Raw genomic sequence first — 27687 nt, forward strand, 5'->3', positions numbered from 1 at the left:
TAATCTTAAAGGAATGTTATGAAATGAACTCATTTTCCACACAAAAAAAAACACGATTACATTTACTTTTGAATATATTTCATTTTTTTCATTTTCTTGTTACCGATATATATTTTTTTTTGTCAACTCTTGTTACCGATATATAGATCATTATAATAATGGATGAATTTGTGAACTAACTAAGTTCTCAATAATTATTAAAAATATTTAATTAAAAAATAAAATAATATTTCACATATAATTGGAAAATGAAGTGAATACCTAAAATTACTTCTTTTTTTTTCTTTTTTTCCCTTCCCATTCTAGACAAAAAGTTGTTATGCCATTTAATTTTTATTCTGCTTTTTTAATAAAGTACATATACATAATTTTATATTATAAGACATATAATCATATGTTGATAGCTTTTAAACATAATTAAATTAGACTGAGCAAAAAAAAAAAAATTAGACTGAGTAATGAATGAAATTAATTTAGATAACATTTATAAACGATTGAATTTTATAATATGACTTTTCGAAAATAGTATAGAACTCGTAAAAAGTAATATAAACTTACTATAGTATTTATAACATAAATATATATTATTGCTAAGAAAACATCAACATATAAAATAGAATGACAGGATGTTCTATATAATATGACAGAAAATTGTATAATTATTTATCAACAGTTTTTTAAGTATCTGATTTAAAAAATTCAAATTATGTTATATGTACAAAAATATTATATTTTTCTAAGTTGAATTTGAAAATTAATTTATTAAAGACTATTAAGGAAATAAGATTGAAGGGAAAGAAATAAACAAACTAAAAATAAAATAAAAACAAATAGAAATGATAGTACACTATATATTTTAGAAATGATGGAAAAGAATTTTTGGTTGGTTAGTTACTGAATTATAGTTTCTTTAATGAATATTGTATGCAATTTTCCTATAGTTTGTAGAACAGTCTTCAATTGAAACATAAAAGTGTTACTGGTTATAAATTAAAACATTTTTCATTGGATTTCTTAAAAACTAAGATGCTATTTTCATGAATATAAACCGTTAGACATATTTGTAGATTTATAGTTTTTGCAACGATAAGAATTACATCTGGTTTTACGATTTAAACATATACATACACCAACATTTAAACATATACGGGTTGACCTTCATTGTCCCTTTGACTATTGACACCAACATTTATTCAATACACTTAACATTTTTTACCTCTTTAATTGTTTTCTTAAACTAATAACTTCATCAATTTTTCTTCTTTTTTTCAAACTAACCAAGTTACATCTGAGAAGATTAACTTAGTATTTTTTACCATAAAAATTAACAAAAAAAATGATATATATATATATATATAGTATGTGAAGCTTCAAAAAGCAAAAGCTAATCCAGATAAACTAAATTATTATGATTACAAGTGTGAATACAATTTCATCAAAACATAAGAAAAAAAAAGTGGAATAGAAGATCTCACTATCTTACTTTGCTTGCAAGCAACACGTTAAAGTAACTGTATATGTTACACTATTGCCATTCCCAAATCAGAAATGGCAAATTTACAAAAATACAAACAAAATACCTAAAAAATAACATGAGAGGAAAGTGTGTGTGTATGTATGTATACACTATCAGACGATCACCCAACCAAACAAACCATATCAAATTTACTGACCTTCAAACTCAAGACTGATCTTTGAAGAACACACGACTTTCCTCTTCTTCTTGTGAAAATCAAGTCACACTCTGAGCGCATGTTAAACACGAACCTAAGCTACATTCACCCATTAGTCTCTAACTGTCTGGTCTTCTTCTTCTTCAAAAGGATAATGATCAACTTGTTGGGGCTCGGTGAAATTGGCAACATAGGTTGTTACCTTTAGGAAAGGAACTTCGATTTGATCTTTTATAAATGTACAGGTTTTGATTAACTTGATCCCCCGGCGACTTCTGCAGCTCTTTGTCTCATCATTTCCATCACAGCTGCTCTTCTCCGTGAATCTGATTGCTGCTGTAATCTTCTTAGATGCTCCTTCAGGTCACTGAATGAAAAGAGAGATAGAGGTTGACAAGTGACAACGATCATCAACACAAAATTAAATGGACCAAAGTGTTTGATGTCTAAATGAAAGGTTGATTCGTTTACCTGCAACGAGGTACATGGCATTGAGATTCCTTGCAGGCCCGAGCGTGGAGTTGCAGAAGATACCACATTTTCTTGCATAGAACACAACCTCCCGAAGCACGCACTTTGCACTGTATACCATGTCGGAACAGCCCCTTCACTTTCCGGCAATTTGGATACTGACACTGCGCGGAACGACATTGTGATGCATGTACCAGAAGATCAAGCATTTTCCTAAGCTGCAAGACACGCAATTGCCTCGCTTCTTTGTTCTGAGCATTTTGATCAGCTAGAGATGGATGATTGGTCAGCTTGTGAGGATGATTAACTCCGCCATCTCTACGGTAACATGAATCACACACATCGTAGTCTGGACATACTTCACAGCGCCAGCCTTGACCAGTTTCAATGTCGAGGTGACACGCATTACAGGTCGTGACAAAGGCTGGAGCAGTTGGGTTATGCAGATGATAAAGGACCATCATTGACGAATGTTTTGCCCGCCTCAACGTGTCGTACTGGTAGTGGTTCCCTTGACAAAGACTTAGGAACGCTTGCCTAGTATCGAAGAACTCGCTTTCGAGTATCTCATCCTTGTCCCTTGTATCTGCAGGAATGTCCGTAATCTCAACCTGCAAAATCAATACCCCGCAAATATTTATAAAACTGACCGCAGACAAAAGGTGAAGGACACTATCCTCAACAAGCGAATGCAACTCACAGGATATAACGCATGCTTATCCTTAAAATTAACAGGATGCCTTTCCCTGTCTTCACGCCGCTCTTCAGCCTCATAACACCTAAAGAGGAGAATAACATTTATTAATATTTATTCTTAGTGCGCAGAAGAAGGGAGAAAGGAAGAGTTCTTACTTGTCACAAATCTGAAAGTGTTTGCACTGACTACAGCGCCAACGATTTCCAGATACCATCAGCATACAGCAATGTGTGCAAGAAGGTTGCAAGTGGACCATGATAAAGTCCTCCTTCATTGGATGAATGGTCTCACCAAGCTGGAAACAAAGGTGAATATAAATTAACAAGAAGAACAAAAAAAAAATAGTAAAATGGATAGAAAGTAAAAAGATCACTTTATGCATTAGCAGCAGATCCTTGGATGCATTCCCAGACAGATCAGTCTGCCCAGAAGCCTTAAGAGCCCTTTTTGTGATTTTTTGCTTGAGCATTCCTTTCTTATTTCCCTTTCTGCCGTCTTCTTCTTGACTCATCTGGAATATAAGATCCTCTGCTGCACCTGGCCAGTAGTCACCATCGAAATACGGGAGCCTAGCTGCAGTAACCTTAGCTCTACATTCCCCAGTTTGCATAAAGAAATGATCATATAGATTAATAGTTTCCGCCACAATGCCCTCCTTTGAAGCTTTTTTCAACATTGCTAAGTACCTGAAATTAACAACATGAGAATTTGGATTATGTAAACCACTATTTCATACAAAAACTAGTTTTATTCTCAAAAACTGACCACTCTCGTAGTTTATCAGATTTTGGCGTCTTCTGAATTTCTGGATGACAATATAAGATATAGTCCTCGCCCTTGAGCGGCGGACAAGCCCATATGTAGCAGCTCGTGAAACCACGCAGCTTGCAGTATTCTAGGTAACCGATCTAAACACAGGATCAAATTATACCCTTAATCCTCCATACAGTTTAGAAAGAAAGAAAAAACTTAGATATTAGCTGATAACCAAGGTTTTGAGAAGACCAGGACTTACCAGAATTTCGTGGTAAACGAAAGTGCGCAGAGCCTCTCCGTTATAAGATCTAACCTCGGGTCTAAAGTACTTTACAGAATCCAAATAAGAGAGATAAACTCGGCGTTGATTAGGAAATGCGCATTCAGAACCAAATTCTTGGACGTACATCCCAAATAAGCATACTTCTACACCTTCAATCTTTTGGAACAACAGAACCACCTTGCCCAATAAAATGGTGTGTGAGAATGGGTGAAGGATACTTCAAGAGAGGATCAAAAAAGAAATGCATAAATTCACAATGAGCTTTGATCATTCTTACCTTGGACTTGTATGCAAACTCTGTTGGGTAGCTGTCTTCCCGAAAAATATCAAGAAACCGGGGTTTGACTTCCAGCTTCTTGTCAACAGATGAAACAACTCTAATCACAAGGGACTCGGCAGTAGGAACCTGCCAGTATCAATTCAAAGAAAAAACAATGTCAGCTTCAATCTATTGTTTCCAACCAGTAATAAAAGTATAACAAATAGAAAAAATGAGCTCGCAAATGCAAACAACACAAGAAAGACATAAAACCTTAACAAACTCCACCAGTAGATTACCTCATCAAAGCTTTTTCCTTGAGCCCTGGCTCTCTCTGTTCTTTCCTGCTTGAGCTTCTTAAACAACCGCTGCTCTATATGGTCACTGAGAATTGTTCTCGGTAGGTCTTTAGCTCCAAGAACAGCACTCTGAGGTAAGGGTTTCCTCTTACTTTGTTCCACTTCTGCTATATAGCAATAAGGGCAGGTATACTCAGCTTGCCCTCCGTCATTCCTTCGCCCATTAAATAAAGCACAGATCTGATGCTGCCAAGCCTCACATTTATCACATTGGACCCACTGCAGAGGTAGAAACAGATTACAGAATGCACGAAAAAATCAGGAGACAAACACAAAACAAAACTACAAAGTGGAGAGTTGTTTACCCATTCTTCAGTCTCTTCATCATTTTTCTTTTTCTCGAGTCTTGCCTTAGGCATAGGCGTCCCTTCAGCTACTATAGTGTCCCCACGGGACTCATTATAACACGGAATACAAAAGTAGTGACGAGTGTCACCAGCTCCTACAGTGTAATACATCGCATTTCTCTTGATGCGGGCACCACAAGGGGTACAATAAATAGGCGGTGGCTCAAAGGTAAGCTTCTCCACTGCACACAGTTGGCAGGAGTTCTCACTCATTGAATGCTCCATAGCCTGATTCTTTTCAGCTTTGGCTTTACTCTGCAACCACATAAAAGAAACCAGATTAATGTTAAGTACATATAAGAAGGGAAACTACTCATCAATCAAGCTCTTGTGTGAACATCATAAGCTACCAAAAATCACAAACCTGGCCAACCCACTGACGAAGACCCCGGATATGTTCTCTTACTTGCTCAGGAGTGAACAACTCAGTTAACGAAACACCCTTTATCTCTGCTTTTCCAGATTTTGGTAGAGGTTTAACGGACTCTGCCATAATTTCTTTCTTAGGTGGCTCAGCTTCTTTCTCAATTTTGCATTTCTCTTGCCGAGGTGAGACATCAGACAAATCTTGTTTAACTGCTTCAATGACAGGCCTTTGCTTGGGAATATTTTCAGCAATTCCAATTTTCGTCTCTTTGAAACCGGGCCGTGCCTGGACAGAAGCTTCAGAAACCTCAGCTTTCACTTCAGAATACCTAGAAGGTGCACGTACATCACTCTGCCTATGATCCATTCTTTCAGCGTACTGAGACGATTGTGCTTCTGTTATGGAAACAACTGAGCTCTTACAACTTTCCGTCTCAATGTCCACGGGTTGAGAAGGCTGTTCCACCTTCAATCGTTTTAATGAAGGTTGCAAATGCTTCGAAATATCAGCAACAGGCGGAGCACAAGATGTTGCACCAGTAGAGGTCTGTACTGCATCATTGGATATTCCAGCTTCATTCACTGACCTTGCTGCACCACTTTCAGTTCTTAAACGAGCTAGCCGTGCATTTGCCTGTTGCTGTAAGAAGGCCTTCACAGGAATACAGACAGGACAGTTAGATTCCTTACAACTTCGATGGTGATTAATCAATGTCTTTGTGGGTCGGCAGCGCGGGTATGAACATTGAGGCGCATCACAACTGTCCATGTGCTTCCAGAGCTTCTGTACCGTAACGCAATTCCGGTCAGGACACTTGCCTTCAGGCGCTTTGCAGTTGCGAGCATGGCGTAGAAACAGGAGCCATTTCTGTTGATTTCTGAATCTCGGATCTTGATTCCCATTTCCATATCTACAAGAGGTATCTACAGGGTTTTGAGGATTAGGAGATTCTGATGTAGTGGATATATGACTTTGAACTATAGACCCTCCAGACATATTATTGGGCTGAGCTTCGTCCGTTCCTGACATTCTCTGACGGAAATCATTCTGTATGTGCAGTTGGTTCGACATACTATTAGACATTTGAGTATGTTCCTGTGACTGAGATTGCCACTGCCCAGGCAGACCAGATTCTGATTTCACTCCAACAGAAAGGTTGCTAAAACTGTTAATAGAGTCTGAAGCCATACTCTGCGGGTGCAACATCTGCTGTATCTGTTGGCTATTTTGGGGAGCTGATGTACACATATCACTCTGACTTGTGGCAGGGAGAATCTGAGAACCTGCATGACGGTCATCTGCATTGTTCTGGTATTGATTCTGAAACTGAGAAAGCTGGAATTGCTCAGGAGTCTGGGAGTGGATAGACTCGCTAGGGTTTTCGATTCCAGGTTCGTGTTTAACGTGTGTACCCATGTCAGATGCCACATGATTTTGCCCAAAAGCATCATGACTTATAAATCTCTGTTGCTGCTGGCTCTGCTGCTTCAACTGCCGTTGACGAAGAAACTGCTGCTGTTGGTGAAATTGATTAGGTTGTTGCTGAAGTCGATTGGGCTGTTGCTGAAACTGCTGCTGTTGATGTGACTACCAAAAATCAAAAGAGATCAATTACAAACAATCCGTATTCTCAATAAATGAATGATGTTTCACTTGTTGTAATTTAAAGTGAATTCCAATCAGTCCTTACCAGAGAAGAGCTAGTTCTAGGCACAGACTGAAAACTTGTTGTACTGGAGTTCTGAGTATTTGTCATCGTTCCAACAGATGTTACAGCACCATACAAGTTTCCAGATCCGAAAGGGTCAGAATTATTTGTACCATATCCTTCACCTGAGGGAGAAAATAATATAAACTGAATATTCTGATGAGCTGACAATGCAGAAGAAAAAAAGGGGGAGGCAACAAAAACTTTACCCTGCATTCCTGGACGCTGAAGGTTATCATAAACCTGCTGTGAATTTCTGGTTCCTGGATCTACACCTTTTGCATTCATCCCAACACCACCATTTGTGGAGTTGTTGGACACATTAGACATTATTTGTTGCATGCCAGGTCTAAGGCCAACACCCATTTGACTTCCAAGGTTATGTAACAGACGACTATTTTGGCCACCAATATTCTGCCTCTGTTGCTGCTGCTGCTGCTGTGGCTGAGGTGCCATCATAGGCGCAGTAGAAAATCCGCCGCTATTATTGGAAGCTTCAACACTCAAGTAAGATTGGCCATTGTTGTTATTGTTATTAGTATTGTTGTTGACAAATCCAGGGGTAGGCATCATCATCTGGCCGGTATTTCTTTGTGAGCTCATTGATGCCATGTTCCCTCCAGAACCAAGACCAAAATTACTCGATGAATGCTGGTAGCCATTAGACATGTTACCTGCAGACACAAGAAGTAAAAAATTTTAGAGACACAATGAGCAGACACGGGAATATCTTATGTAAATTGTCATGAAAGAACCTCCAAGCATGCCACCAGAATTAAGCAGGCTTCCAGTGTTCATAGCAGTAGTTGTGATGTTATTACTTCCAGCCATTCCAGTATCAACAGAAGATGTCATCATCATATTTGGATTCCCACCACTATGTTGTAACCCTGGAGTGGGTATCATTGTTCCAACGGAAGAAGAATTAGCTTGTCGTTGATTGTAGTTGTTCAATTGTCTGCCTTTGATTAGACTCGCCAGCCGAGGTTCAAGGGTCGCCTGATTCAAGTAATCTTCCTGTAGTTCAAATCAAAAGTGCCACATTAGAAAGAAATTTCAAATTTTATGACATGAATTTTTGAAAGAAAAAAAAACTTACCTTTGTGTTGGCAATTTTAAACAGGCCTTCCTCTAAGCGTCTAGCAACATCCATATACTTTGCCTTTGACGCATCATCAGCTGGAGATGGTTGTTTCTGCTGCAAGATGCTGAAACTGAAAAAAAAAAAAAAAAAATAGCCAAAAAGTTAAAAGATTTGACTAGCGACAAAACCCAGAGAGAGACAAAACAATCTCACATAAATAGTAAACAGAAAGAAAGCAATATTATACGACACAGACTGCAAGAGAAAGAAAAAAAGTATCTTTAAGTTAAGAAACACCTAAAGAAGCTAAGTACAACTTAAAAAAAAAACATATATAAATCAAAAGCTTACATCTTGATTCGCATGCTCTGCCTTAGTCTCAAGAGGTCATTGTCAACACGTGAAGGTCCTAAACCAGCATTACTAGTAGTAGTAGGAGCACCACCACTACCGTTAACTAAATTCTGCATCTGTGAGTTCCCATTCTGCTGTTGGTTCGAAACCTGTCCGGACGACAAGTGAGCCTGAACATTCATTGTTACCAACTTTTAAATCTCCTTCGCCTTGTTCTACCTCTTCTCTTAATCAACAGTAACAAACACTGCATAACTTAAAGTCACACAACACCCAAGTGTCATCTCCTGATTAGCTCGTCCCCTGCTTAATAGAGCTGAAAATTAACACAAAATGATAACGCAATTAAGTAACCAATTAACGAAATTGAAACAAAAATAAAAACCCTAAAAATTCGAACACCTAACCTTTGAATTGATTCACAAAGGAGCTGAACTCAGATAGAAATTCGCGGGATACCAATCGGTTGGTACTGAATTGAAGCGAAGTCGATGAAGAGGCGATTGGGGCACGTGCGAGAGAGCTGAATCAAAGACGAGGTTAGAGAGATAAGGATGATCAAGTAGGTAAACGAAGATGGGAAGGTGGGAAAGAAGACAAGTTTTTTCCCAAATCGGGGGGATTTTTTCTGGGCTTTAGAGTTCGTAGAGGGCTCGCTCGATTTGGGGATTGAGCTTTTTTTTTTTCAACTTTCCTTTCTGAGGATTTGTTCTAAAATAGTAACCCAAAAAAATAAAATATTAATTTCTTGTCTGAAATGCGATAATTGGCCCAAACCGGAATTCATGAACCGGAATCGAAGTGGTTTACAAACAATTCAATTACACAGCCACAAAGCTGGGTTATACAACAAACGCATAAGCACTCGTCTTTTATTTCTTTAACAAAAAAAAAAAAGAGTGCTCTCATCAACGGTAGAGACTCTCTGATTTGAGATTCTCGGCGATCTCAGTCTCCCATCGATCTCCATTCTCAAGCAGCTTTTCTTTGTCGTACAGAAGCTCCTATCATAGTGGAACATACACAACGTTCAATGTTACATGCCACGGAGTCATTTATTGTGTCTTAGAGAAAATTTGTGATGAAGCTGACAGACCTCGTGTGTCTCGGTTGCGAATTCGAAGTTAGGTCCTTCGACGATTGCATCAACGGGGCAAGCTTCTTGGCAGAAGCCACAGTAAATGCATTTTGTCATGTCGATGTCGTACCTGTTAGAGGGTCTTTAGATCATTACTACACACGAAATGGTGGAAAAGAAAGCGTATGGTTAGTGAATTTGAAGTAAAGGGGATATTGACCTTGTGGTTCTGCGGCTTCCATCTTCTCGCTCTTCTGCTTCTATTGTGATTGCTTGAGCTGGACAGACCTGATGAAATAGAAAAGTATCCCTCGCAAAAATCAAAATCCGAGGTAAGAAATTATCCTATATCAATCTAAGATACCATGTGATCTTCATACATAACCAGATAACTGTCAGCAGATATGATCATTTCAAAGAACTCTAGCGACTTCAACAGCAAATATTACTAATACTCAAATGATTCTTCTAATAATTAGAATGAACCACAGCATAATGGGTTAACAATTTTCGTCAAATCAATGCAAAAGGCACTCATCTTCCGAAGATGCCTTTACAAGAGTTATGAAGCCCTAATAGAATATTAAAGCCTTAGCATAGATCTAAAGACTCACAGCTTCACAGAGTTTGCAGGCGATGCAGCGTTCCTCCCCAGTAGGATAACGTCGAAGAGCATGTTCACCACGGAAGCGAGGGCTCAGTGGACCCTTCTCGAATGGATAATTGATCTACATACACAAGAAATAGCTTCAGAATCATACAGATTTCTTTTCATCCAGAAGATTTGAAAGCAGGGAGAGATGTCACTCACAGTAACTTTGGGATCAAAGAAGTACTTGAGGGTCAACGACAAACCACGGACCATTTCAGTGAGAAACAGAGTGTTTATGCTCCGTTCAAACACTGCAAAAATCAAAAACCCGAGGATAAGATTGAGAAAAAAAAAAAGAAAAACCCAAAAACAAAGTGTATAGTTCATAATAGCATACCAGTATTCCAGTCCTTGGAGATTTCCTTAGCAAGCTGCTCCTCTTCTTCATCATCTGAGTATCACAAACAAACACATAAGTCATCATCAACGCATCAGAAAAACACATGTCATCAACGGTCCACAGAACCCTTAAAAACAACAGCAGAGAAAAGAATATACCTTTCTTGGAGCCATAAGAAATAGCACGGGACTGCAGTCGAGAAAGATGAGATCCCTGCAAAGCTTGCCCTGACAAAACCTATCCACAAAGACAAGTTAATAAGAGCACTAACCATAACTTACACACACCATAGAAAAAAATGAAAACTTGCAAAAAAAACGCTCTCAGTCACACAAACATAAAGAGGACCTAGATCATGATAAACTCTCCCTCTTATGATTCATCCATCACCCAGCTAAAACTCAAATCCCTCTTTCTCACTCTACATCGATTGAGATACAATAATCCCTAATCCAATTCGAAAGCAAAACGAGAGACAGAGAGTGAATCCAATCCTCATTTCTACGCAATCCAAACAAATCGAACTAAACGAGAGAGAGAGAGAGAGAGAACGAGATTCATACGAGATGTCGAGCACGGATAGTATCCAGAGACCTGCGAGCAAGCATCGACGCCATTGACGGATCTCCCAAATTCGATTTCGAACAAAAAAAAAAATGAAATTCTCAGAACAAAGAGAACTTAAATCGAATTAATATCCATTATTACAAATTAGTCCCGAAATTAAGATATTATTATAATTTAGTCCCTGGCACAATAGCTATTGGTTTTACTGAACCGGTGACATTACCGGATTATAAATTTAAACCGAATCGTTCCCTGCTTTTAACGGGATACAATCAGAAAATTAACTAATAAGAGTTACAAAGTGTTTGATAGTTATTACATTACACATCTTCTATCACTCAAGATTCTTTACAAAAGAAGTTTTTCTTCAGTTGAAGTTGGTAGATCGGTGATTTGGTGCAATGTAGAGAGAGTTTCCACAGTTGATGTGAGATTGCATCAAAGGATTCCATCTATCGAATATTATCCGTCCACCACGCCCCATCCTCCCCTGAAACCGCCTTTGAGGTTGTTGACCACCGGAGGTTGCATCAGGTGCTGGAGGAACTATCCCTGCAGCTGCTAGTTTCTCAGGAACCAGCGGTTTTGTGAACAGCATCACCGGTTCATTAGGATCCTAAGAAGATCAAAATGTGATTAATTATATCAACCAGATATAGAGAGATGGTGGAGTTGTAAAGAGAAGATTTTTAACCAGTTTGTGAAGCCAGTTGTGATGCGAGTGTCGTCTTCTAACTTCTTGTTTTATGCCTCCGTGTTGAGATGCATTCAGATTTGAGTTTGTGAAACGAGAGTTGGAGATAAGGGAAGGTCTTGTGCGTACGTGAGTGCTAGTGTAGTCATCTGAGTCCATGAACTCCTCGTCGCTTGAGCCAAACTTGTAAGATGTTGTAGCTGGTGGAAACCCAGGCAGACCCAAGGTATCTTCCAAGAGCTCTGTTTCATGCTGCAATGTTAAACCCAAATGGTCAGACTAAGAGAATAGGAGCATCGATTTTTTTAACTAGCAAAGAGTTGTAAGAGAGCACGTACCCTGTATTGGAGTTGCATTCTTTGAAGGCTAACCTCGCCATCCATGACATCCCTCTTCTTTTCTTCTCTCTAGAGAATAGTAACTTCGAATTAGCAACTTTGAGGATGCAACCTTTTTGTTAAAATATGAAATGAAAGTTACATACAAGTCAATATAAAACTGTCATAAAGAACACCTTAATGAGGGCCTCCAGAATGGTCTTCGCTTGGTCAAGATTGCGTCTAACCTGTATCAATAATATAATTCCAGAAAGACTTGCATTCAGAATCCAACAAAAGAAAAAGTATAAAAGAGTCAAAATAGATAATTAACAGCCTAGAAGGGGATTTATTCAAGGCAAACTGCTCAAGTTTCAGACTGGTTCAAGCAAGAAATGTAAAGATAATTCAAGTGATTCCCTTACCTGTCGAAGCTTTTCAAATGACTGCACATTGTTTTCTCTCCTCTGCATCTGTAGTAGAAGTAAAGGTTACTTCTCAGTGTTCTTCTTTCTCTAATTGAATTCAAATATACTAAAAGTATTAAGATAACAGCCTACCCTTCTCGTGTGGAGTCTGTGAGCTTTCTCCCTCGGTCTAAACACATTGTAGGGATTGGTGTCATTGACCGGTGGAGGAGGCTGTTCCAAACAAAGAAGCAAAACTTCAATTAAAATAACAAAGGTAAGAAGACCCTTTTGAGCATGGGCCTTGATTGTTTCAACCGTAAATAATGGTACAAACCTGCAAACGCCGTAAGATAGGCTTCTGCCATCTTTTGCGCTAAGTTGTCACCAAAAAAATGAAACATATGCATTAGTCTTCTAAGCTAAACGTGCTTCAGATGTTTAACTAGTTTTTCATCTGAAAAGTAATCCTGATCACAAGGATTATGCATGGCAACACAACGTATGTTTCCAGATAAGTTATAACAATCAAGCTATGACAAACCTTGTCTTTCCAGTAGTTGAAAATAGCCTGGAAGACTCCATAATTGATGGACAGTGATTGCAGCGCCTGTAATAAGATGACAACAAGAGTTAATCCACAATACTATGCCAATCAAAGCAAAGGTATATACCTCAATAGCACCATCAAGCTGCAAATGCACAGGAACGGGAGATCCAAGGGTAGGTGTAATAACTCCTGCTCTTTCCCGCGTCTTGTGATCCAACACCTCTAGTTTAAAAATAATACTCTCAAACCTGTTTAAAACAATCCAACACGTTTACATGTTGTTAGCACTACATAGAGCGAACTAATCCATCTAGAACATGATAGTTAATTTACATTTCAGGCGAAAGCTGCTTGTTATCTTTATCAAACTCATAAAGCCAGTCATCATCCTCATTGTCAAGATCATACTCCACAAACTCTCCAAGCTCAGACCGAGCTGCAAATTAAAAAAAAGTCACAGACTTTAAGTCTCCATGTAAGCAAAAGAAGCACCTTCATCGCACGAATACAAAAAACCAAACCTCCTCTTGCACGTAGATAAGAAGCAGGTTGACCAAACGTAGGTGAATAATCTCTTTCATAACTATCCACAACAACAAACTGAGGCGTTGGTATCTCTGAAGCAAGCTTCTTGCTTGGCACTGGAGACACCTGAATTAACACATAAACCCAAAATGCAAAAGGAAGCATTTTTAACACTAAACTAACAACGGTGAAACGATCGAAACGAGATTAGAAGAAGAAGAGACTATATGGGGACTGGACCTCATGGTCAAGCTCTACGGAAGAAGCTAAACGCAGCAGCTGAGGGTTCCTAGTTGGGGTGTCGTCGTCTTCAAAGTCTTTATACGATTTCAAAATCGGAAGCTTCTTGTGAATGTCCAAAGGACGTGGACGGAAAGAGAGACGACTCATTTCTCACCAGCAAATGCGATCGATCGATCGAACGCGGATTTTGAATCGGGGAAGGGACGAGTAAGAGAGAGATCAAATTCCAATTTCTAGGGTTCTTTTTTTTTGGTTTCTCCGCCGGGGGAAGATGCGGCGGTGGGGAAAAAGGAAACTCTTCCGTGAAGGTCAAACTCAAAATCGAACAAGCGAGTAAAAAAGCTTAAAGGGAATTAAAATAAAACTTTTATTTTCCCCAAAACATATTTAAAAGGGAAAAATGTGTGTTTTTTTCTATAAATTTAGTAATCCAAAAATAATTTCATTAATATTTTTACATTAAACTTCTTAATCCAGTTACATGTAGTTGATTATATTTATATTATAAACCACATCGCAATATATGAGATCTGAATCCTAACAAAAAATGATTTGTAAATTAATATATAAATCAATATAAAAATAATATCAAATTTAAATGAATATAATGTAAAACAAAACGATCATAATACCTCAGACGGAAAAACAAAATTGATAAGATAATGATAAAAGAAAACACTATGTTTACTAGTTTGACATTTATGCAATTAGTTTCTGTAATCAATCAGTTAAAAACATAGGAAAAATGTTTATCACCAAAATTTATTAGAAGAAAAAACTTGAAGAAAATTAAAGATCATTCACTCATTTTAACTTCTGTAATCAATCATTTTACATTATGCAAATAACTTCTGTAATCAATCATTTTAAATCTAAAAAAATTAATAAATAAAAAAAAGATTGAAAATCTATAAAGCTAAATGAATATAATTAATTTCACATTATACGATTAACTTCCATAATCGACTATGGTATCTCCAACAATCAGAAATTGACATGATACCATATGCGATTAGTTACATATTATGCAATTAGCTTTCATAATTAATCTTTTAAAAATATAATAAAAAAATAAATCAAAAGCTTTTAAAAGGAATAAACTAGAAAAAAGTTTATAAATCAACTAGAAAGCTAAATGCATATAATGTAAATCTATAAAGCTAAATGAATATAATTAATTTCACATCATACGATTAACTTCCATAATCGACTATGGTATCTCCAACAATCAAAAATTGACATGATACCATATGCCATTAATTTCATATTATGCAATTAGCTTTCATAATTAATCTTTTAAAAATATAATAAAAAAATTAAATCAAAAGCTTTTAAAAGGAATAAACTAAAAAAAAGTTTATAAATCAACTAGAAAGCTAAATGCTCTCTCTCCCGCTTTCTCTCCCTCCCGCTTTCTCTCTCTCTCCCCTATACCGCTCTCTCTCTCTCTATCGCTCTCTCTCTCTCTATCCCGCTCTCTCTCTATCTCTCTCCCCCCTTCTATCTCTCTCCCCCCTCTATCTCCCTCCCCCCTCTATCTCTATCCCCCCCCTCTATCTCTCCTCCAGCTCTCTCTCTCCTCCAGCTCTCTCTCCTCCAGCTCTCTCTCCTCCATCTCTCTCCCTCCGCGTTCCCGCGCGCGCTCTCTCCCGCCGCGCCGGGCCCCCACGCACTGCGCTCTCCACTCCCCCCCCCCACGCGCTGCGCTCTTCCCCTGCGATCTTTCCCTGCGCTCATCCCCTGCGCTCATCCCCTGAGAGCGAGCGGGGGAAAGCGCGCTCTCCTCCCGCGCGCGCGGGAGCCCGCGCGCGCTCTCCTCCCGCGCGCGCTCTCCTCCCGCGCGCGCTCTCCTCCCGCGCGCGCTCTCCTCCCGCGCGCGCTCTCCTCCCGCGCGCGCTCTCCTCCCGCGCGCGCTCTCCTCCTGCGCCCTCGCCGCGCGCTCTCCCGCGCGCGCTCTCCTCCGCGCGCGCTCTCCTCCTGCGCCCTCGCCGCGCGCTCTCCCCCGCGTACCGCGCGCTCTACCCCGCGTACCGCGCGCTCTCCCCCCACGTGCTCTCCCCCGCGCACTCTCCCCCGCCGCGCGCTCTCCCCCACCGCGCGCTCTCCCCCGCCGCGCGCTCTCCCCCGCCGGCGCTCTCCCCCGCCGCGCGCTCTCCCCCGCGTACCGCGCGCTCTCCCCGCGTACCGCGCCCCCGCGCGCTCTCCCCGCGTACCGCGCCCCCGCGGGCGTGCTCTCCCCCGCGCGCTCTCCCCCCCCCCACGCGCTCTCCCCCACGCGCTCTCCCCCGCGCGCGCGGGGCCCACGCACTCTCTCTCTCTCTCCCGTTCCCTCACTCTCTCTCCGACTCCCTCACTCTCTCTCTCTCTCCCACTCTCTCACTCTCTCTCTTTACATACATACATTATACATACATACACACACATACATACACATACATACATACAAAAGTTTGAAAAAAAAATAGAGAAATTTGGTAAAAGCTTCATCGTTCTTTCGGCAAAAGAAGAAGTGTATGATCGCCAACTTCTTGTTGTCTCTGGCAGCAAGCTCTATTACCTGAACCACAGATCTTAGAAAATTAGACAGTGAATTTCGCTAAACAAAAAATCAGGATCTGAATCGAGAGACTTTACTTTTCAGCAGCGCGAGGTACTCGAGTGATTCTCCCGACGGGTCGGAACTGGAGAACCGGCTTTGATCGATTTCGAAACCGGTTTGGTCTCTGGGCGGTGGCTTTTTCTTCCGGTGGTTTCTCCATTGCAGAGAAATGGGATTGAAAGATTTACAGAGAGCTTTAGTGGAAGAAAGGTTGGAGATCTGTATTCTGACAGTATCGGTCTTCTTCTTCTTCAGTGTTTTTTTTTTGTAGGCGTTGATAAGACATCAATATAATTGGAGAAGAAGAAAGGAGGAGGAAAAATGGTTTGGTTTGGTTTTGTTGTCTGATTATAGTGTGTTTGTGTTTGGTTCTGTTGTCTGATTAAAAAGTGTTTTTGTGTCTTGGTGTGTTGCATATTTATAGAGAAGCTATCGCGTTACCGTAACGGCTATATTTCTCTCAAGTTTTGAGTCTGTTTCGATCGCCACAAAACGCGTGCGCTCTCTCCTAACGGTAATAATTTTTGGAATCGAACCGGTCTTGCAACCAACTAAACCAGTCTTGCAAGTTCTTCTCGAACTTAATCTAAAAACAGATCTTTGCTTCTTGTTTTTCCAGTTCTAGACAATTTGCGGGGTTGAACGTATGTAGCAAACACATTATGTAATAATAATACAGCATACTCGGTTATGTGGAGTTTCAAATGTATACATTTCACGTAAAAGTAAACAGCTTCTTTAATTCTCTTTTTTTGCTCAAAGTAGTTTACAAAGACTAAAAAGAAAACAAGTGAACAAGAATCCTCCAACAGCTTCTATTTACAGAGAAAGTTTGCTACTCAGATCTTTGCATTCACTTTGCTGTGTGAATTCTATTTTGTCTATTCTTGTACCCTTTGGTAATAAGCTCATACATCATCAAGTGGATGTCCTTCGCCACTGTTTCTTGCTTTTCATCTGGCTTAACTTGAAAGGGCTCCAGCTTTTCCTGCGTTTTGAGGTCTCGCAAAACAGACCAGAAGCAAGTGCTTGTTGAAGCCACAGCTCGAACTCTTCTTCGTCCTCATCCATCATCTCAACGTCTAGATCCCATGGGAACCTACTCGAGTTTGATCTTTGTGTAGTCTTCTCTAACCCAACCATGTTCACATGAAAGCTTGGCCTATGTGTGTTTGGTCTACACGCCATTCCCTGTTTATTAATCATAATCAAAAACATGTTCATGTAATCTCTCAATCATCTTCACATTGAGATAAGAGAGAACAGACCTGACATATGGCCCACTCTGAGACGTCAAAGATCTTGCTCTCCGCACAAACAAAAGCACGTGGTATCTCAATCTTCAAGGACATGAAAAAAAAACAAAGTGGTTGAGCTAAACCAAAACAAGATTCCATCATTACAAGCAACAAAGCTACTAACCTTATGTGCTCTTTCAAAGGGTAATGTCCCTTTGAGTTCGACCCATCCATCTCCATCTTTGGCTTGATGATATTGACCACAATCCTACATTTTTTTTAACAGTTTAAATTATCTGAAAAGAGAGCATTTAAATAACAAAAAGAATGTTTTTTGAAGAGTTGGTTTTGATTTAAATCACCTGGCACCATCTTGCCTTTGCTTTAGTCCTACTGGTGCATACCCATATATGTGAATTACCACATTTTGTGCAATGTATCCTCCTCGACTCTTCTGCTCTATAACCAGCACCACTCTGCAAATAAAAAAAAAAAAGAAAAGTCTGACAAACACACACCAAAAGATACTACAGAGAAGCTTAAAGGAAAGTAACTAAACCTGATGTGAAGAAGCATGAGATGTCTGACAAACACTCCTGGTCCTAGACTCTTCTTTTCTTAATTGCTCATCGTAATCTCTCTTCTTTACAATATCAGAAAGAACCTGAGAAACAACAAAAACAAGTTCAAGCCTTATGTAATATACCAAGAACATAATAAAGATCACAACTACAATCCTACCTCGTAAGCACATTGAAGTTTCTTGAATGATTCACTCGCCAAAGGACTTCCCATATTCTTATCAGGATGAACCAACATTGCCTAGAAACAAAACCAACATACTCTCATTAACCTTCACATAAACTGCATTAAAGAATTGGAAACAAGGGACCAAACCTTCTTTCTATACTCTTTCTTAAGCACAGCATCATCTATCTTCTTATGCCTAGAAAACCCCAACGCTTCATAATGATTCAAACTCTTTAGTATCCTCTTCATTTCATCAGCTGATGAACTTGTATCCACTTTAACCATCTTAACACTAGTAATCTCCCTCACGGTGTTAACAACAGTTGTAGTAGGAGCAGTTGGTTCAGCAGATGACTTATTCTCGTGAACCTTTTTCTCAGTTTTCTCTTCTTCTTCTTCTTCTTCTTCTACAGGAACAGATGGATACTCAAATTCCCCTGGATAGTCTTCTTCTATAATCGTTTCTTCAGACTTCTTTGGTTCCTCAGGTTGTGGCTTTTCGCTTAGATTGTCACACCATTGAAGAAGACAGTTTAATACATCGTTTGACAAGAATGCAAGATTCATTGAGAGCAGAACACCAAGCCATCCGAGTCTGACTTTTACACAGTACATTGCATATCCAGCCGCTATTAGAACCACCAGACGGGCGTGGTTTAAGGAGAATAAATAGCCTGAAATAAAAAAAAAACTAGAGAAATTAATATCATGTAAAATAGTATAGATCATGAATACTATAAAGACTCATCAACCAATAACATTAAAGACAACACAGCAAAACTAATCTAAATTGGTCAATGTTCAAGAACTCGCTAGGCAGTGATTAGGCGTTTTATAGAAGATTATATTGTTAAAGCCGGGCGCCTAGACCGATTTTTAGAACGTCTAGTCTGATTTTCAAAAAATCGGTTTGAGACGTCGCCTAGACCGATTTTTAGAACACTAACTGGTTGTGTTCTGTAACAGTAAAAGAGCATTAAAAATAGAAAACTTGCCTCCAACTATGAACAATGTGCCGGTGATCCAAAAGTTTGCATACATCCATAAAATCAAAATACCAAACAGTCCGACAATAAAGAGCCCAGGAGTGCAACCCAAGTTCACAACAACAGCTGCAGCAGCTCCCTGCATAATAGTCAATTCAAAATAATATATCAAACACAACCAAATCTACAATCTAATGTAGGAAGCTTCAAATAAAAATCTTGAAACATAAGTTCTAATATCAAAAAAACTTCAGAACCAGTTTGGTAAGTAAACACACAATCCTGTTCAGAGATCTAAAAATCCAGAAAGAAAGGAGTTAAGAGTGTAAAGACAGTACCATGCTGAGGAGAACATAGAGCAAGCAAGACAAGGAAGTCAAGCTAAGGAAGCAACTCCACATGATCAAAAGCAAAGCAGCTGAGCCCAACTTAGCACTGCAACGGAAACCCCTCAAAATACAATCTTTCCAGTAAACAATTCCCAGGCGGAGCAGCCCTAACAGCTTCCCACATCCACTACACACCAATGGCCAGTGACGCTCCACAAGCTCCCCTACCTTCTCCCCAAAACATCTCACCGCAGAACAAGCACTCGAACACATGTGTTTCTGAGACTGCATCCAGTTCCAACCTTGTTTAACCAACCCAATATCCTCCATCTCTCAAAGCCAATCACTTTTAATCCCTAAGCTCACAAAGGCATTAACTTTAGGATTGATTGCTGTGAGAACAGAACCAAGGGGAATCACACTCAACTAGCTTCTCCGACATGGGCTTGACAGAGAAGATTAAACAAACACACAGTACGGTCTCAGGCTTATTCGTTCAACGCCAGATCCCTTCACATGCAAGTTTCCCTCCTCCAAACACAAAGACAAAAGGCAAAGACAAAACTAAAAATGGAATCTTTCCCTTTCCTCTTTTAGAGCAAGACTTAAGTCTTTGCTTCATTCAAAGACATTCCCTAAACTACCCATCAAGGTCCCACTTTTGAGAAATCGGATCCAGGAAACTCTCACCAAGCATAGTAATTTTCCGGTGAATAAGTAGCTTCGCCGGAGAATCACCACCGCCGACAACACGAGAGAGAGAGAGATAAACAAAAGTAAGAAGCTTTAGTTAAAGTTAGATTGGGAGGGGGGTAGCACTGGTAAGATTAAAGCTTCCAGAAACGCTAAAAGAGCTCGTGAGATAAAATAAAAATGCGAAAAAACAAAACTTTAAAAGTTTCAAAAAGTTCTGAGAGAGAGAGAGAGATGATGACGACAAAGTTTAGCGTATATAGAGAGAGAAGAAGGCGGAGAGGTTAAAGTCGTTAATTAGTCTTAGCGTATTGATTAGCCTTAGTTAGTGTTAAATGAACATACTTACTGAAGTAGTACAATGTTGTGGGTCCCACTTTACTTACAAGAGTGTGAAATCTCCTGCGGCTGTTCTTACTATATATACGGTACAGCTACGTTGACTCCGGTTTAAATCCTGTAAAATGCTCAATGTTGAATACCATAAATCATGAATCTAACCGAACCGAATCTTATCTCTGTATATACGTTTCATCCATCAGATTGTAACTCTAAAGTAGTGCAATCCACTGTTCATTGCTTTGATATCGAGATAACCCTTTACATAATGTTTTGAATTATTTTTTTAGTTCGGTTTAGATCTATTGATCTATAGAAAAACAGCTTATCCAATAATTGCTTATTTAGTTATTCTATTGGCAATTTGGCATTATATGATGTCCGTAAAATATTCTTGCAATTTGGCATTATATGATGTCCGTAATAAGGTTCAGTTTGTGTTTTTAGAGCATGTGTGTTTCTTCGTTCCATTGACATTATTTAGTTAAGCATGTTCTATTATATCTGTATCCATAGTACCGTGTGCTTATATTATTGGGATTATATGAATAGAACAAATATTCCAAATTCTTCTATCCATATGCAACAAATATATTTAGCTGTATTAAAGTGAGTTTATCTAAGAAAAGAATTTGTTATCCGCAAAGTGTGTAATTATTTTCATAAGAAGAGTTCAATGTTCCTTGACTTATAACTACTGATATAGTCTTTAGAACACAAATCATTGATTTGTTTGGGTCCACATCCAATGGAAGCAGTCTCGATGGGGAAGAAATGTTTTATTTAAGCTGTGGTGGGTGCATTTTAGATTTAAGTATATGAAATTTATTAATTGTAGTTTTGTATTTTTGTTTCACTTCACGACTTAGACGTGTAGCTAACATATATGGATGGATCAACCAAGAGTTATTAACTTAAACGACTTTGATTTGTATTAATATCTTAAAGTAATACTGTAGTTGATAGTATTCTAATGACTTGAGTAGAAGAGTATGCCGAGAAGAAGACAAACGAATACTAATCGTGGTCTTCTAAAGAATACTCTACTAAAACACACTGACCAGATCCTTGTGTACAATCATATACTTCTTCTACATGCGGATATATATATATATATATGATAAATATGATTAGAACTTGTGTTGCTGTTAGGACTCTTATAATATTCAGACAAGGGTCAAGTTTGTTGATGTTTCCAGTTACGGAGAAGCCATGGTTGAAGGAGCATTATACATTTACGATTTTTATTTTTTCTATGATTTTATTAATCATCAAAGATAAACAAACAAATCATCTACTTGTGTTGTTTGTCAACGGCAACTAGAAACGTGGTAGCCAGACGTAGCTGGAAGCTGTCATTATACAAACTTGCGGTTCGTTGTGACTTGTGTGCATCAACAAAGGAAATACATTACAAATCTCGGACAAACTCGTAGGGGTAACTAGGGTCGGTCTAAATTTCAAGAGTTACAGATAATTTAGTAAGAATTTTTATAAAATATATATTTTATAAATATGGGTCACTATCTATTTTCTTTTATTTTTAAAATTGGGGACTACATATCATTATTTCAGTTGATTTTGTTCAAAACCGACTATGAGTATAATCAAGCGGTGGTAGTTTAGTAGTAAAAAAAACTTTGACAAAAATTTTGTTAACTTTTAATTCGTATTACAAACTAAGTTGTAATTTGCTTAGTCAGATGGAATTGAATACCATGTTTTAAATTTCAGAGTGGAGCTAAGAGTACTTCCAATAGAAGGTTTTAATTTTTAGAATTTTTGCATGAAGTTTTTCCCAAAAAAATGGTTTCCACACTTACATATACTTATATAATATATACATATACACATAAATATTTAGAATTGCAATGGATAGGACTCCCATCAGAGATGGTCTAATCGTCCGTATTCACTCCCAAGAGGTTATTTGTGTTAGGTCTTCTAGGTCCAACACCCACAATTGCAACAAAAAGACTAGTAGGGTTTGTATAAGTAAATTAAATTGTAAAGGATCTAAATTGAAAATAAAAACAGTGACAATCCGACGTGTCAAAACTTATGGAGACCATCGACGAATCACCTTCACCAGTTGAAGATAACGTTAGTGAAGTAAGATATCCAGACCATAGCCACACAACAAACGCCACGTGTTATAACAGAAATCACTTATCGCATCTCCTCTCATATTAGATGACCACACACAACATGCACTAGTGCTAGAGACAGAGAGAGAGAGAGAGAGAGAAGAAATGGCTGCTTCAGTGATGCTTTCATCGGTTACGTTGAAACCTGCGGGTTTCACGGTGGAGAAGATGTCGGTGAGAGGATTGCCGTCGCTCACAAGAGCTCCTTCTTCCTTCAAAATCGTCGCTAGTGGCGTTAAGAAGATCAAGACCGACAAGCCTTTTGGTCCGTATAATATGAACACCAGACTCTTACCTTGGTATACAAGCTACTGTTAATTAAAACTATAGCTTATTCTGTTATATCGATTTTTGCTTGTAGGTGTTAACGGCAGCATGGACTTGAGGGATGGCCTCGACGCCTCCGGCAGAAAGGGCAAGGTTATATATATACATAAAAACCGATGTAGTTTAACGTTACGGTTACAAGTTTTATTTTTCTTAACCGGTGCCGTTTTGATCTTAGGGATATGGTGTTTACAAATTCGTTGACAAGTACGGAGCTAACGTGGATGGATACAGGTGAATGATTATAACACTTTTCATATTTTATATAAGAACCATAGGATATGTTGTTGACAACATGGTGATTGTGGTTGGCAGTCCTATCTACAACGAGGACGAGTGGTCAGCGAGTGGTGATGTGTACAAGGGAGGAGTCACCGGATTAGCAATCTGGGCGGTGACACTCGCCGGAATTCTCGCCGGAGGAGCTCTTCTTGTGTACAACACAAGTGCTTTGGCTCAGTAAATCTATAAGATATGTGTGTAACTCATGTTTTGTGTTATTGTTCTCTTAATGTTGTTGAAAACTCATAACATACTTTGAATCTATAAGAATTCTAGCTAGTGTTTGTATACATATTCATCTATAGGTGCACAAGAACTTGAATACAACATTATATTAAGCCATCTCGCGCGCCATTATCTGGCGGGTGCACTATCAAATTTTCTACATCAACACCTAATGATTTAGAAGAAGCTGGATCAAAGACTTACTCTGCATCAACAAGCATTGCATTGCCTCCAAGCTTCTGCATCGTCAGAAAGATACGTTTCAGCAACATACGCAGATAATATAAATAACAGATAATCAACTGATCGTAGTAGTTGCAACTGCACCAAGTGCTAGCAGCCTAGCATGGTCTTGCCATTACTTCCTGGTCCATATATCTGCAGTATCAAGTTCCAAATCAATCATCATTTTTTTTGTTACAAATGAAAATACTACATTTTTCTCAGCAAGTGCACACCTTGATACCTTGACTACCCAACCCTTGGACGGGCCTCCACCTGATAAAATGGGCCTTGTTCTTGGTCAACCAAGGCTTTCATAATCCCATCTCCTGCACTTTCTTGAATCATAACTTTTAATAACAGTGCAACTCAAAAAGTCCATCATCTTTCTTCTAAGCTACTCCATCTTTCCTCACTCTCAAATCTACGTTCACAACAAATAGTCAATACCATTTTTTGTGTGGCAAGCTTAAAGTTAATTCTGCTATTAAACAACTAGAACGATACAATAATGGTGTCACAGATGAAAAAGCTATAGGCTGTAGCTAGCAAGGTAATTCTTATCAAAAGACTATGAGAAGTCACATGTTTTTCTTAGATATTTTGACAATCTTGCAGTTAATATATGCGATATAAATGACTCTCTGCTGCGATCATTTCTAGATTTAGACTAAAGATACATATACAAGAAGAGGTAAGAATAATTTTATTAGCTATTCACTATTTCACAGCTGGAAGATTCTTTCAATCGAGGGTGTAAATCCAGTCAACAAACAACATTACAATGCACGTTGATAAGGTGAATTCAATATGGCATTCAAATTGGCTACACTAAAAGTAGAAATCATTGAATCGACATGAACTGTGACTCAGAAAGTGATGAGACAAACTATGTACCTTCATGTTATTCCCTTTAAAATTCATGTAGTTAAGATAGTGTCATGTGCAAATGGGTTTATAACTTAACTGCAAACAAAAAGGACAGTGATACAACCCCATGATTAGTCTATAGTCCATCCTGAAATGGACACAACACCAGATCAAGAGAGACACACACACATTGCACCATCATTGTGTTTAAGTAAACACAAATAACTCGCAAAAACAGTAATTAAAGACCAAATCATAGAGATATCTCAAAACGTGAAACCATTTTCCTTTAACCAAGGCAATTAGTAACATCTAACATCTAATGGCTAGCTGTCAAAATGATTTTATACAGATTCGTATTTTGAGCGCAGTTGTTATTATTTTCTTTTTATTGATAAATAAATCAGAAACACCCCTTATATCACGTGATCTTCTACATCAATGATTTCATGCTTTTCTCAACCTTTATTACGTAATTCATAATATAAACTTTTTGGAAATTTCAGTTCATATAAAGAGAAAAAAAAGATACTACTAATACTTTTACTTTCCATTATTATTAAATAAACTATAGACAATCAAGGTAATCAAAAAGCTGTATTATTAAACTCTATCCTAATCCGTGTATTTAGCCGTTAAGAGGTTCCGCCACTGGCTCCCCTCCAACAACTGAAATACCGAAACTACCCTTAAAGAGTCCGGTGAGATGCACGCGCCACCAGGCTCATTTATTTACTCGCAACGCTCCAAACTGTAGCCAAAAAAACCTCTCTCTATCTGACTTCTCTCTCTCTACTTTAGATCTGTAACTGCTTTTGATTCTCCGGCGACGACGGCGGTACTTGCATGAGCGACGGCGATGGCTTCAGCTTGCGTTAACAACAATGTCACAGTCTCTCAGGATTTCTCCGCTTACGGCTGTTTCAACCCGCGAGCTTCTCCTTCCTCCTCCTCCTTCAGCCGCGAAGACGTTTCCGCCGCACCGGAGAAGCAGATTCCACCGGAAGACGGCGATTTCGAGTTTCGCCTCGAGGATCCGGTCGGGATGCTCCCGGCGGACGAGCTTTTCTCCAAAGGGAAGCTCGTGACGAAGCAAAAGACGACGGAGAAGGTAGTAGAGACCGGGGAGAAATGCAGGAAGACGGAAGGTGAGATTGAGCTCTCCGGCGCCTCCGACGGCGGTTTGTTTTCGCCCAAGGCGCCACGGTGTTCGAGTAGGTGGAGAGAGTTGTTAGGACTCAAACGATTCTCTCAAAACAGCAAAACGGCCGCAACGGCGTCGTTTCATTCCAATCCGAGTAGATCGTCCACGTCATCATTAAAACAGTTTCTACACCGAAGCTCCAAAACGACGTCGGATGCTTCACTCCCTCTCCTCAAGGACTGCTCAGACTCCGAATCTCACTCCATCTCCTCTTCCCGCATGTCCCTCTCCTCCTCCTCCTCAGGCCACGACCACGACGACATCCCTAGACTCTCCCTCGACGCAGAGAGACCTAACCATAACCATAACATAACCGGGAACCCCTTCGCTCCCTCTCGCAGCCAAAACGCAAACAATCCACCGAGGATGAGGCTTGTGACGTCACGCGAGAGAGTGGGCCGAAGCCCAATACGGCCCAATGACTCAGCGATGAGCAGAGGAGTCTCCGTGGACAGTCCGAGGCTCAACTCCTCGGGGAAAATCGTGTTCCAGAGCCTCGAGCGGAGCTCGAGCTCCCCGAGCAGCTTCAACGGAGGGACGAGCGGGTACAGACACAGAGGTATGGAGAGATCCTACAGCGCGAACGTGAGGGTGACTCCTGTCCTAAACGTCCCCGTCTGTTCGATCAGAGGCGGTTCTGTGATATTCGGACAGTTCTTCTCTTCCTCCACTACGTCATCATCAGCTTCTGCTTCAGCTTCGTCGCAGCATAATAGAACAGGGAGCTTCTCAAGCAACAGAGGTCATCACGGTGGTATCAGTAGAGGTCGTAACTCCACTGATCGAATCTAGTAGTAATCCATGTTCTTTCCCTTGAGGCTGTGTACATAGAGAATCGTGCAATTTTTTAGGTTTTTTTTTCTAGGGTTCATCGACGTTTAACACTAGTTGCTTGGTTCGGTTTGAGAGAGTGAAGTAAACGCGCTAGAGGGTTGCGTGTGGGTCAATAGGAAAACAGATTCTTTTTTCTTTCTCTCTCTCAGATTGTTGCTCTGTGTGTATTTGCGCTCTCCCCACGTTGGAGCTTATCTAAGCTGTCTCTTTCATGTGATATTTTTTTTATAATTTTTTAATATATTTTGTCGTTTAGTGAGTTTCGGAAATGATGCAGTTTTTTTAAGACTTTTTAATGCGGTTTATTTTATTGTTTGTTGTTGTTATGTTAATCAAGGAAGGTTCGTTTAAGCATTAATGCTTGTGGATCTATATTGATGGTCATTGGTCAAGACAGTGTTTGGAATCACATGGTTAAGTGTCAGGATTTTTTTCTCAAATTTATTATGGTAATGGGGTACGTGAAAGGTACGAAACTGTGGGAAGATTACATAGACAATCAAGTCTAGTAGAAAAAGATAAGATTGGACCAGCAAGAGATTGGTATGTATACAAAGTACAATACCCTAAGCCCTCTATCACCTGTCTCTTTCCTCTGTACTTCGCCTTCCCTCTTTTGTTTCCTTCCTCCCCACTCACAGCAACTAAGGCAGTCAATTTTCAGCTAGGATTTATAGCCTTGAGAAAGAAAAAAAAGTGAATACTACTGCCTTGAAAGTTACATCTACATGATGATGATATATTAACTAGAGTATGCTAAGTTGCAAAAGTGATAAAGTAAGCTAGATTTGTGGGTTAAAGACAAACCTTTTGCAGAGTTCCCGAAATGGGATTAGTTTTGTGAGTTTGTATGGGTTTACCCTCAAAGGAACCAATCAACTTTCTGGTCAGAGGCTCGGTCTTTTTGGGCA

The 27687-nt window shown here is 39.4% G+C and overlaps 6 protein-coding genes across 11 annotated transcripts; 2 read left to right on the forward strand and 4 right to left on the reverse strand.

Moving 5' to 3' along the window:
- Positions 1-1375: 1375 nt before the first annotated feature.
- LOC103832376 (histone acetyltransferase HAC1) lies at positions 1376-9024 on the reverse strand. Of its 3 annotated transcripts, XM_018653103.2 has the most exons (17): positions 8766-9023; positions 8356-8674; positions 8020-8134; positions 7676-7937; positions 7130-7594; positions 6903-7045; positions 5210-6799; positions 4804-5100; positions 4439-4717; positions 4158-4286; positions 3857-4057; positions 3607-3749; positions 3215-3527; positions 2997-3136; positions 2845-2923; positions 2145-2755; positions 1376-2040 (listed from the first exon to the last, which is right to left on the reverse strand). In XM_018653103.2, the coding sequence occupies exons 2-17, from the start codon at positions 8538-8540 to the stop codon at positions 1926-1928; spliced, it is 5067 nt and encodes a 1688-aa protein (XP_018508619.2). In that variant the 5' UTR covers positions 8541-8674; positions 8766-9023; the 3' UTR covers positions 1376-1925. The 3 variants fall into 3 exon arrangements, with proteins under 3 accessions (XP_018508619.2, XP_009106616.2, XP_009106617.2); XM_009108368.2 differs by having other exon boundaries at positions 6903-7594; positions 8356-8661; positions 8766-9024; XM_009108369.2 differs by having other exon boundaries at positions 6903-7594; positions 8766-9024.
- A 62-nt stretch (positions 9025-9086) lies between these two features.
- On the reverse strand, positions 9087-11138 carry LOC103832377 (NADH dehydrogenase [ubiquinone] iron-sulfur protein 8-A, mitochondrial). The gene is made up of 8 exons (XM_009108372.3): positions 10992-11138; positions 10587-10665; positions 10426-10479; positions 10248-10339; positions 10051-10164; positions 9657-9724; positions 9455-9566; positions 9087-9362 (listed from the first exon to the last, which is right to left on the reverse strand). Exons 1-8 carry the CDS (start codon positions 11043-11045, stop codon positions 9267-9269), a joined length of 669 nt encoding a protein of 222 aa, XP_009106620.1. The 5' UTR covers positions 11046-11138; the 3' UTR covers positions 9087-9266.
- LOC103832382 (photosystem II 10 kDa polypeptide, chloroplastic-like) lies at positions 10954-23717 on the forward strand. 4 transcript variants are annotated; one of them, XM_033274209.1, is made up of 5 exons: positions 10954-10977; positions 22893-23077; positions 23174-23232; positions 23318-23373; positions 23455-23717. In XM_033274209.1, the coding sequence occupies exons 2-5, from the start codon at positions 22918-22920 to the stop codon at positions 23600-23602; spliced, it is 423 nt and encodes a 140-aa protein (XP_033130100.1). In that variant the 5' UTR covers positions 10954-10977; positions 22893-22917; the 3' UTR covers positions 23603-23717.
- On the reverse strand, positions 11140-14728 carry LOC103832378. The gene is made up of 12 exons (XM_009108373.3): positions 13729-14728; positions 13485-13614; positions 13297-13399; positions 13088-13211; positions 12958-13023; positions 12751-12789; positions 12567-12647; positions 12432-12479; positions 12204-12254; positions 12028-12096; positions 11690-11941; positions 11140-11611 (listed from the first exon to the last, which is right to left on the reverse strand). The coding sequence occupies exons 1-12, from the start codon at positions 13876-13878 to the stop codon at positions 11363-11365; spliced, it is 1362 nt and encodes a 453-aa protein (XP_009106621.2). The 5' UTR covers positions 13879-14728; the 3' UTR covers positions 11140-11362.
- Positions 16981-20380, reverse strand: LOC103832379. Its single transcript, XM_009108374.3, has 9 exons — positions 19643-20380; positions 19314-19443; positions 18466-18992; positions 18310-18390; positions 18128-18232; positions 17931-18044; positions 17753-17836; positions 17599-17670; positions 16981-17521 (listed from the first exon to the last, which is right to left on the reverse strand). The coding sequence occupies exons 1-9, from the start codon at positions 19961-19963 to the stop codon at positions 17249-17251; spliced, it is 1707 nt and encodes a 568-aa protein (XP_009106622.1). The 5' UTR covers positions 19964-20380; the 3' UTR covers positions 16981-17248.
- Positions 23718-25293: 1576 nt separating the features above from the next.
- Positions 25294-27086, forward strand: LOC103832383. Its single transcript, XM_009108376.3, has one exon. It carries the CDS (start codon positions 25598-25600, stop codon positions 26732-26734), a length of 1137 nt encoding a protein of 378 aa, XP_009106624.1. The 5' UTR covers positions 25294-25597; the 3' UTR covers positions 26735-27086.
- Positions 27087-27687: the final 601 nt, after the last annotated feature.

Source organism: Brassica rapa, chromosome A07 (genome assembly GCF_000309985.2).
Source record: "Brassica rapa cultivar Chiifu-401-42 chromosome A07, CAAS_Brap_v3.01, whole genome shotgun sequence".
NCBI classification, from domain to species: domain Eukaryota; kingdom Viridiplantae; phylum Streptophyta; class Magnoliopsida; order Brassicales; family Brassicaceae; genus Brassica; species Brassica rapa.

Bases quoted from the DNA above. Each gene is read 5' to 3' on its own strand.
- LOC103832379 (XM_009108374.3), bottom strand. From the start codon at position 19,963: ATGGAGGATATTGGGTTGGTTAAACAAGGTTGGAACTGGATGCAGTCT. The intron at 18,993-19,313 runs GCAAGTTTTCTA...TTTTTATTTCAG, and splicing joins CACATTGTTCATAGTTGGAG to GCTATTTATTCTCCTTAAAC. The intron at 17,837-17,930 runs GTGATTTAAATC...AAAAAAATGTAG, and splicing joins CAAAGGCAAGATGGTGCCAG to GATTGTGGTCAATATCATCA.
- LOC103832377 (XM_009108372.3), bottom strand. From the start codon at position 11,045: ATGGCGTCGATGCTTGCTCGCAGGTCTCTGGATACTATCCGTGCTCGA. The intron at 10,480-10,586 runs GTATATTCTTTT...TGTGATACTCAG, and splicing joins TTCTTATGGCTCCAAGAAAG to ATGATGAAGAAGAGGAGCAG. The intron at 10,340-10,425 runs GTATGCTATTAT...TGATTTTTGCAG, and splicing joins CTCCAAGGACTGGAATACTG to TGTTTGAACGGAGCATAAAC.
- LOC103832382 (XM_033274209.1), top strand. From the start codon at position 22,918: ATGGCTGCTTCAGTGATGCTTTCATCGGTTACGTTGAAACCTGCGGGT. The intron at 23,078-23,173 runs GTCCGTATAATA...TTTTGCTTGTAG, and splicing joins CAAGACCGACAAGCCTTTTG to GTGTTAACGGCAGCATGGAC. The intron at 23,233-23,317 runs GTTATATATATA...TTTTGATCTTAG, and splicing joins CCTCCGGCAGAAAGGGCAAG to GGATATGGTGTTTACAAATT.
- LOC103832378 (XM_009108373.3), bottom strand. From the start codon at position 13,878: ATGAGTCGTCTCTCTTTCCGTCCACGTCCTTTGGACATTCACAAGAAG. The intron at 13,400-13,484 runs GTTTGGTTTTTT...TTTAATTTGCAG, and splicing joins TTATCTACGTGCAAGAGGAG to CTCGGTCTGAGCTTGGAGAG. The intron at 12,648-12,750 runs GTTTGTACCATT...TGTTTGGAACAG, and splicing joins CTATCTTACGGCGTTTGCAG to CCTCCTCCACCGGTCAATGA.
- LOC103832376 (XM_009108368.2), bottom strand. From the start codon at position 8,540: ATGAATGTTCAGGCTCACTTGTCGTCCGGACAGGTTTCGAACCAACAG. The intron at 4,718-4,803 runs GTAAACAACTCT...CTACCTCTGCAG, and splicing joins ATGAAGAGACTGAAGAATGG to TGGGTCCAATGTGATAAATG. The intron at 4,058-4,157 runs GTAAGAATGATC...TTATTGGGCAAG, and splicing joins AGTTTGCATACAAGTCCAAG to GTGGTTCTGTTGTTCCAAAA.
- LOC103832383 (XM_009108376.3), top strand. From the start codon at position 25,598: ATGGCTTCAGCTTGCGTTAACAACAATGTCACAGTCTCTCAGGATTTC.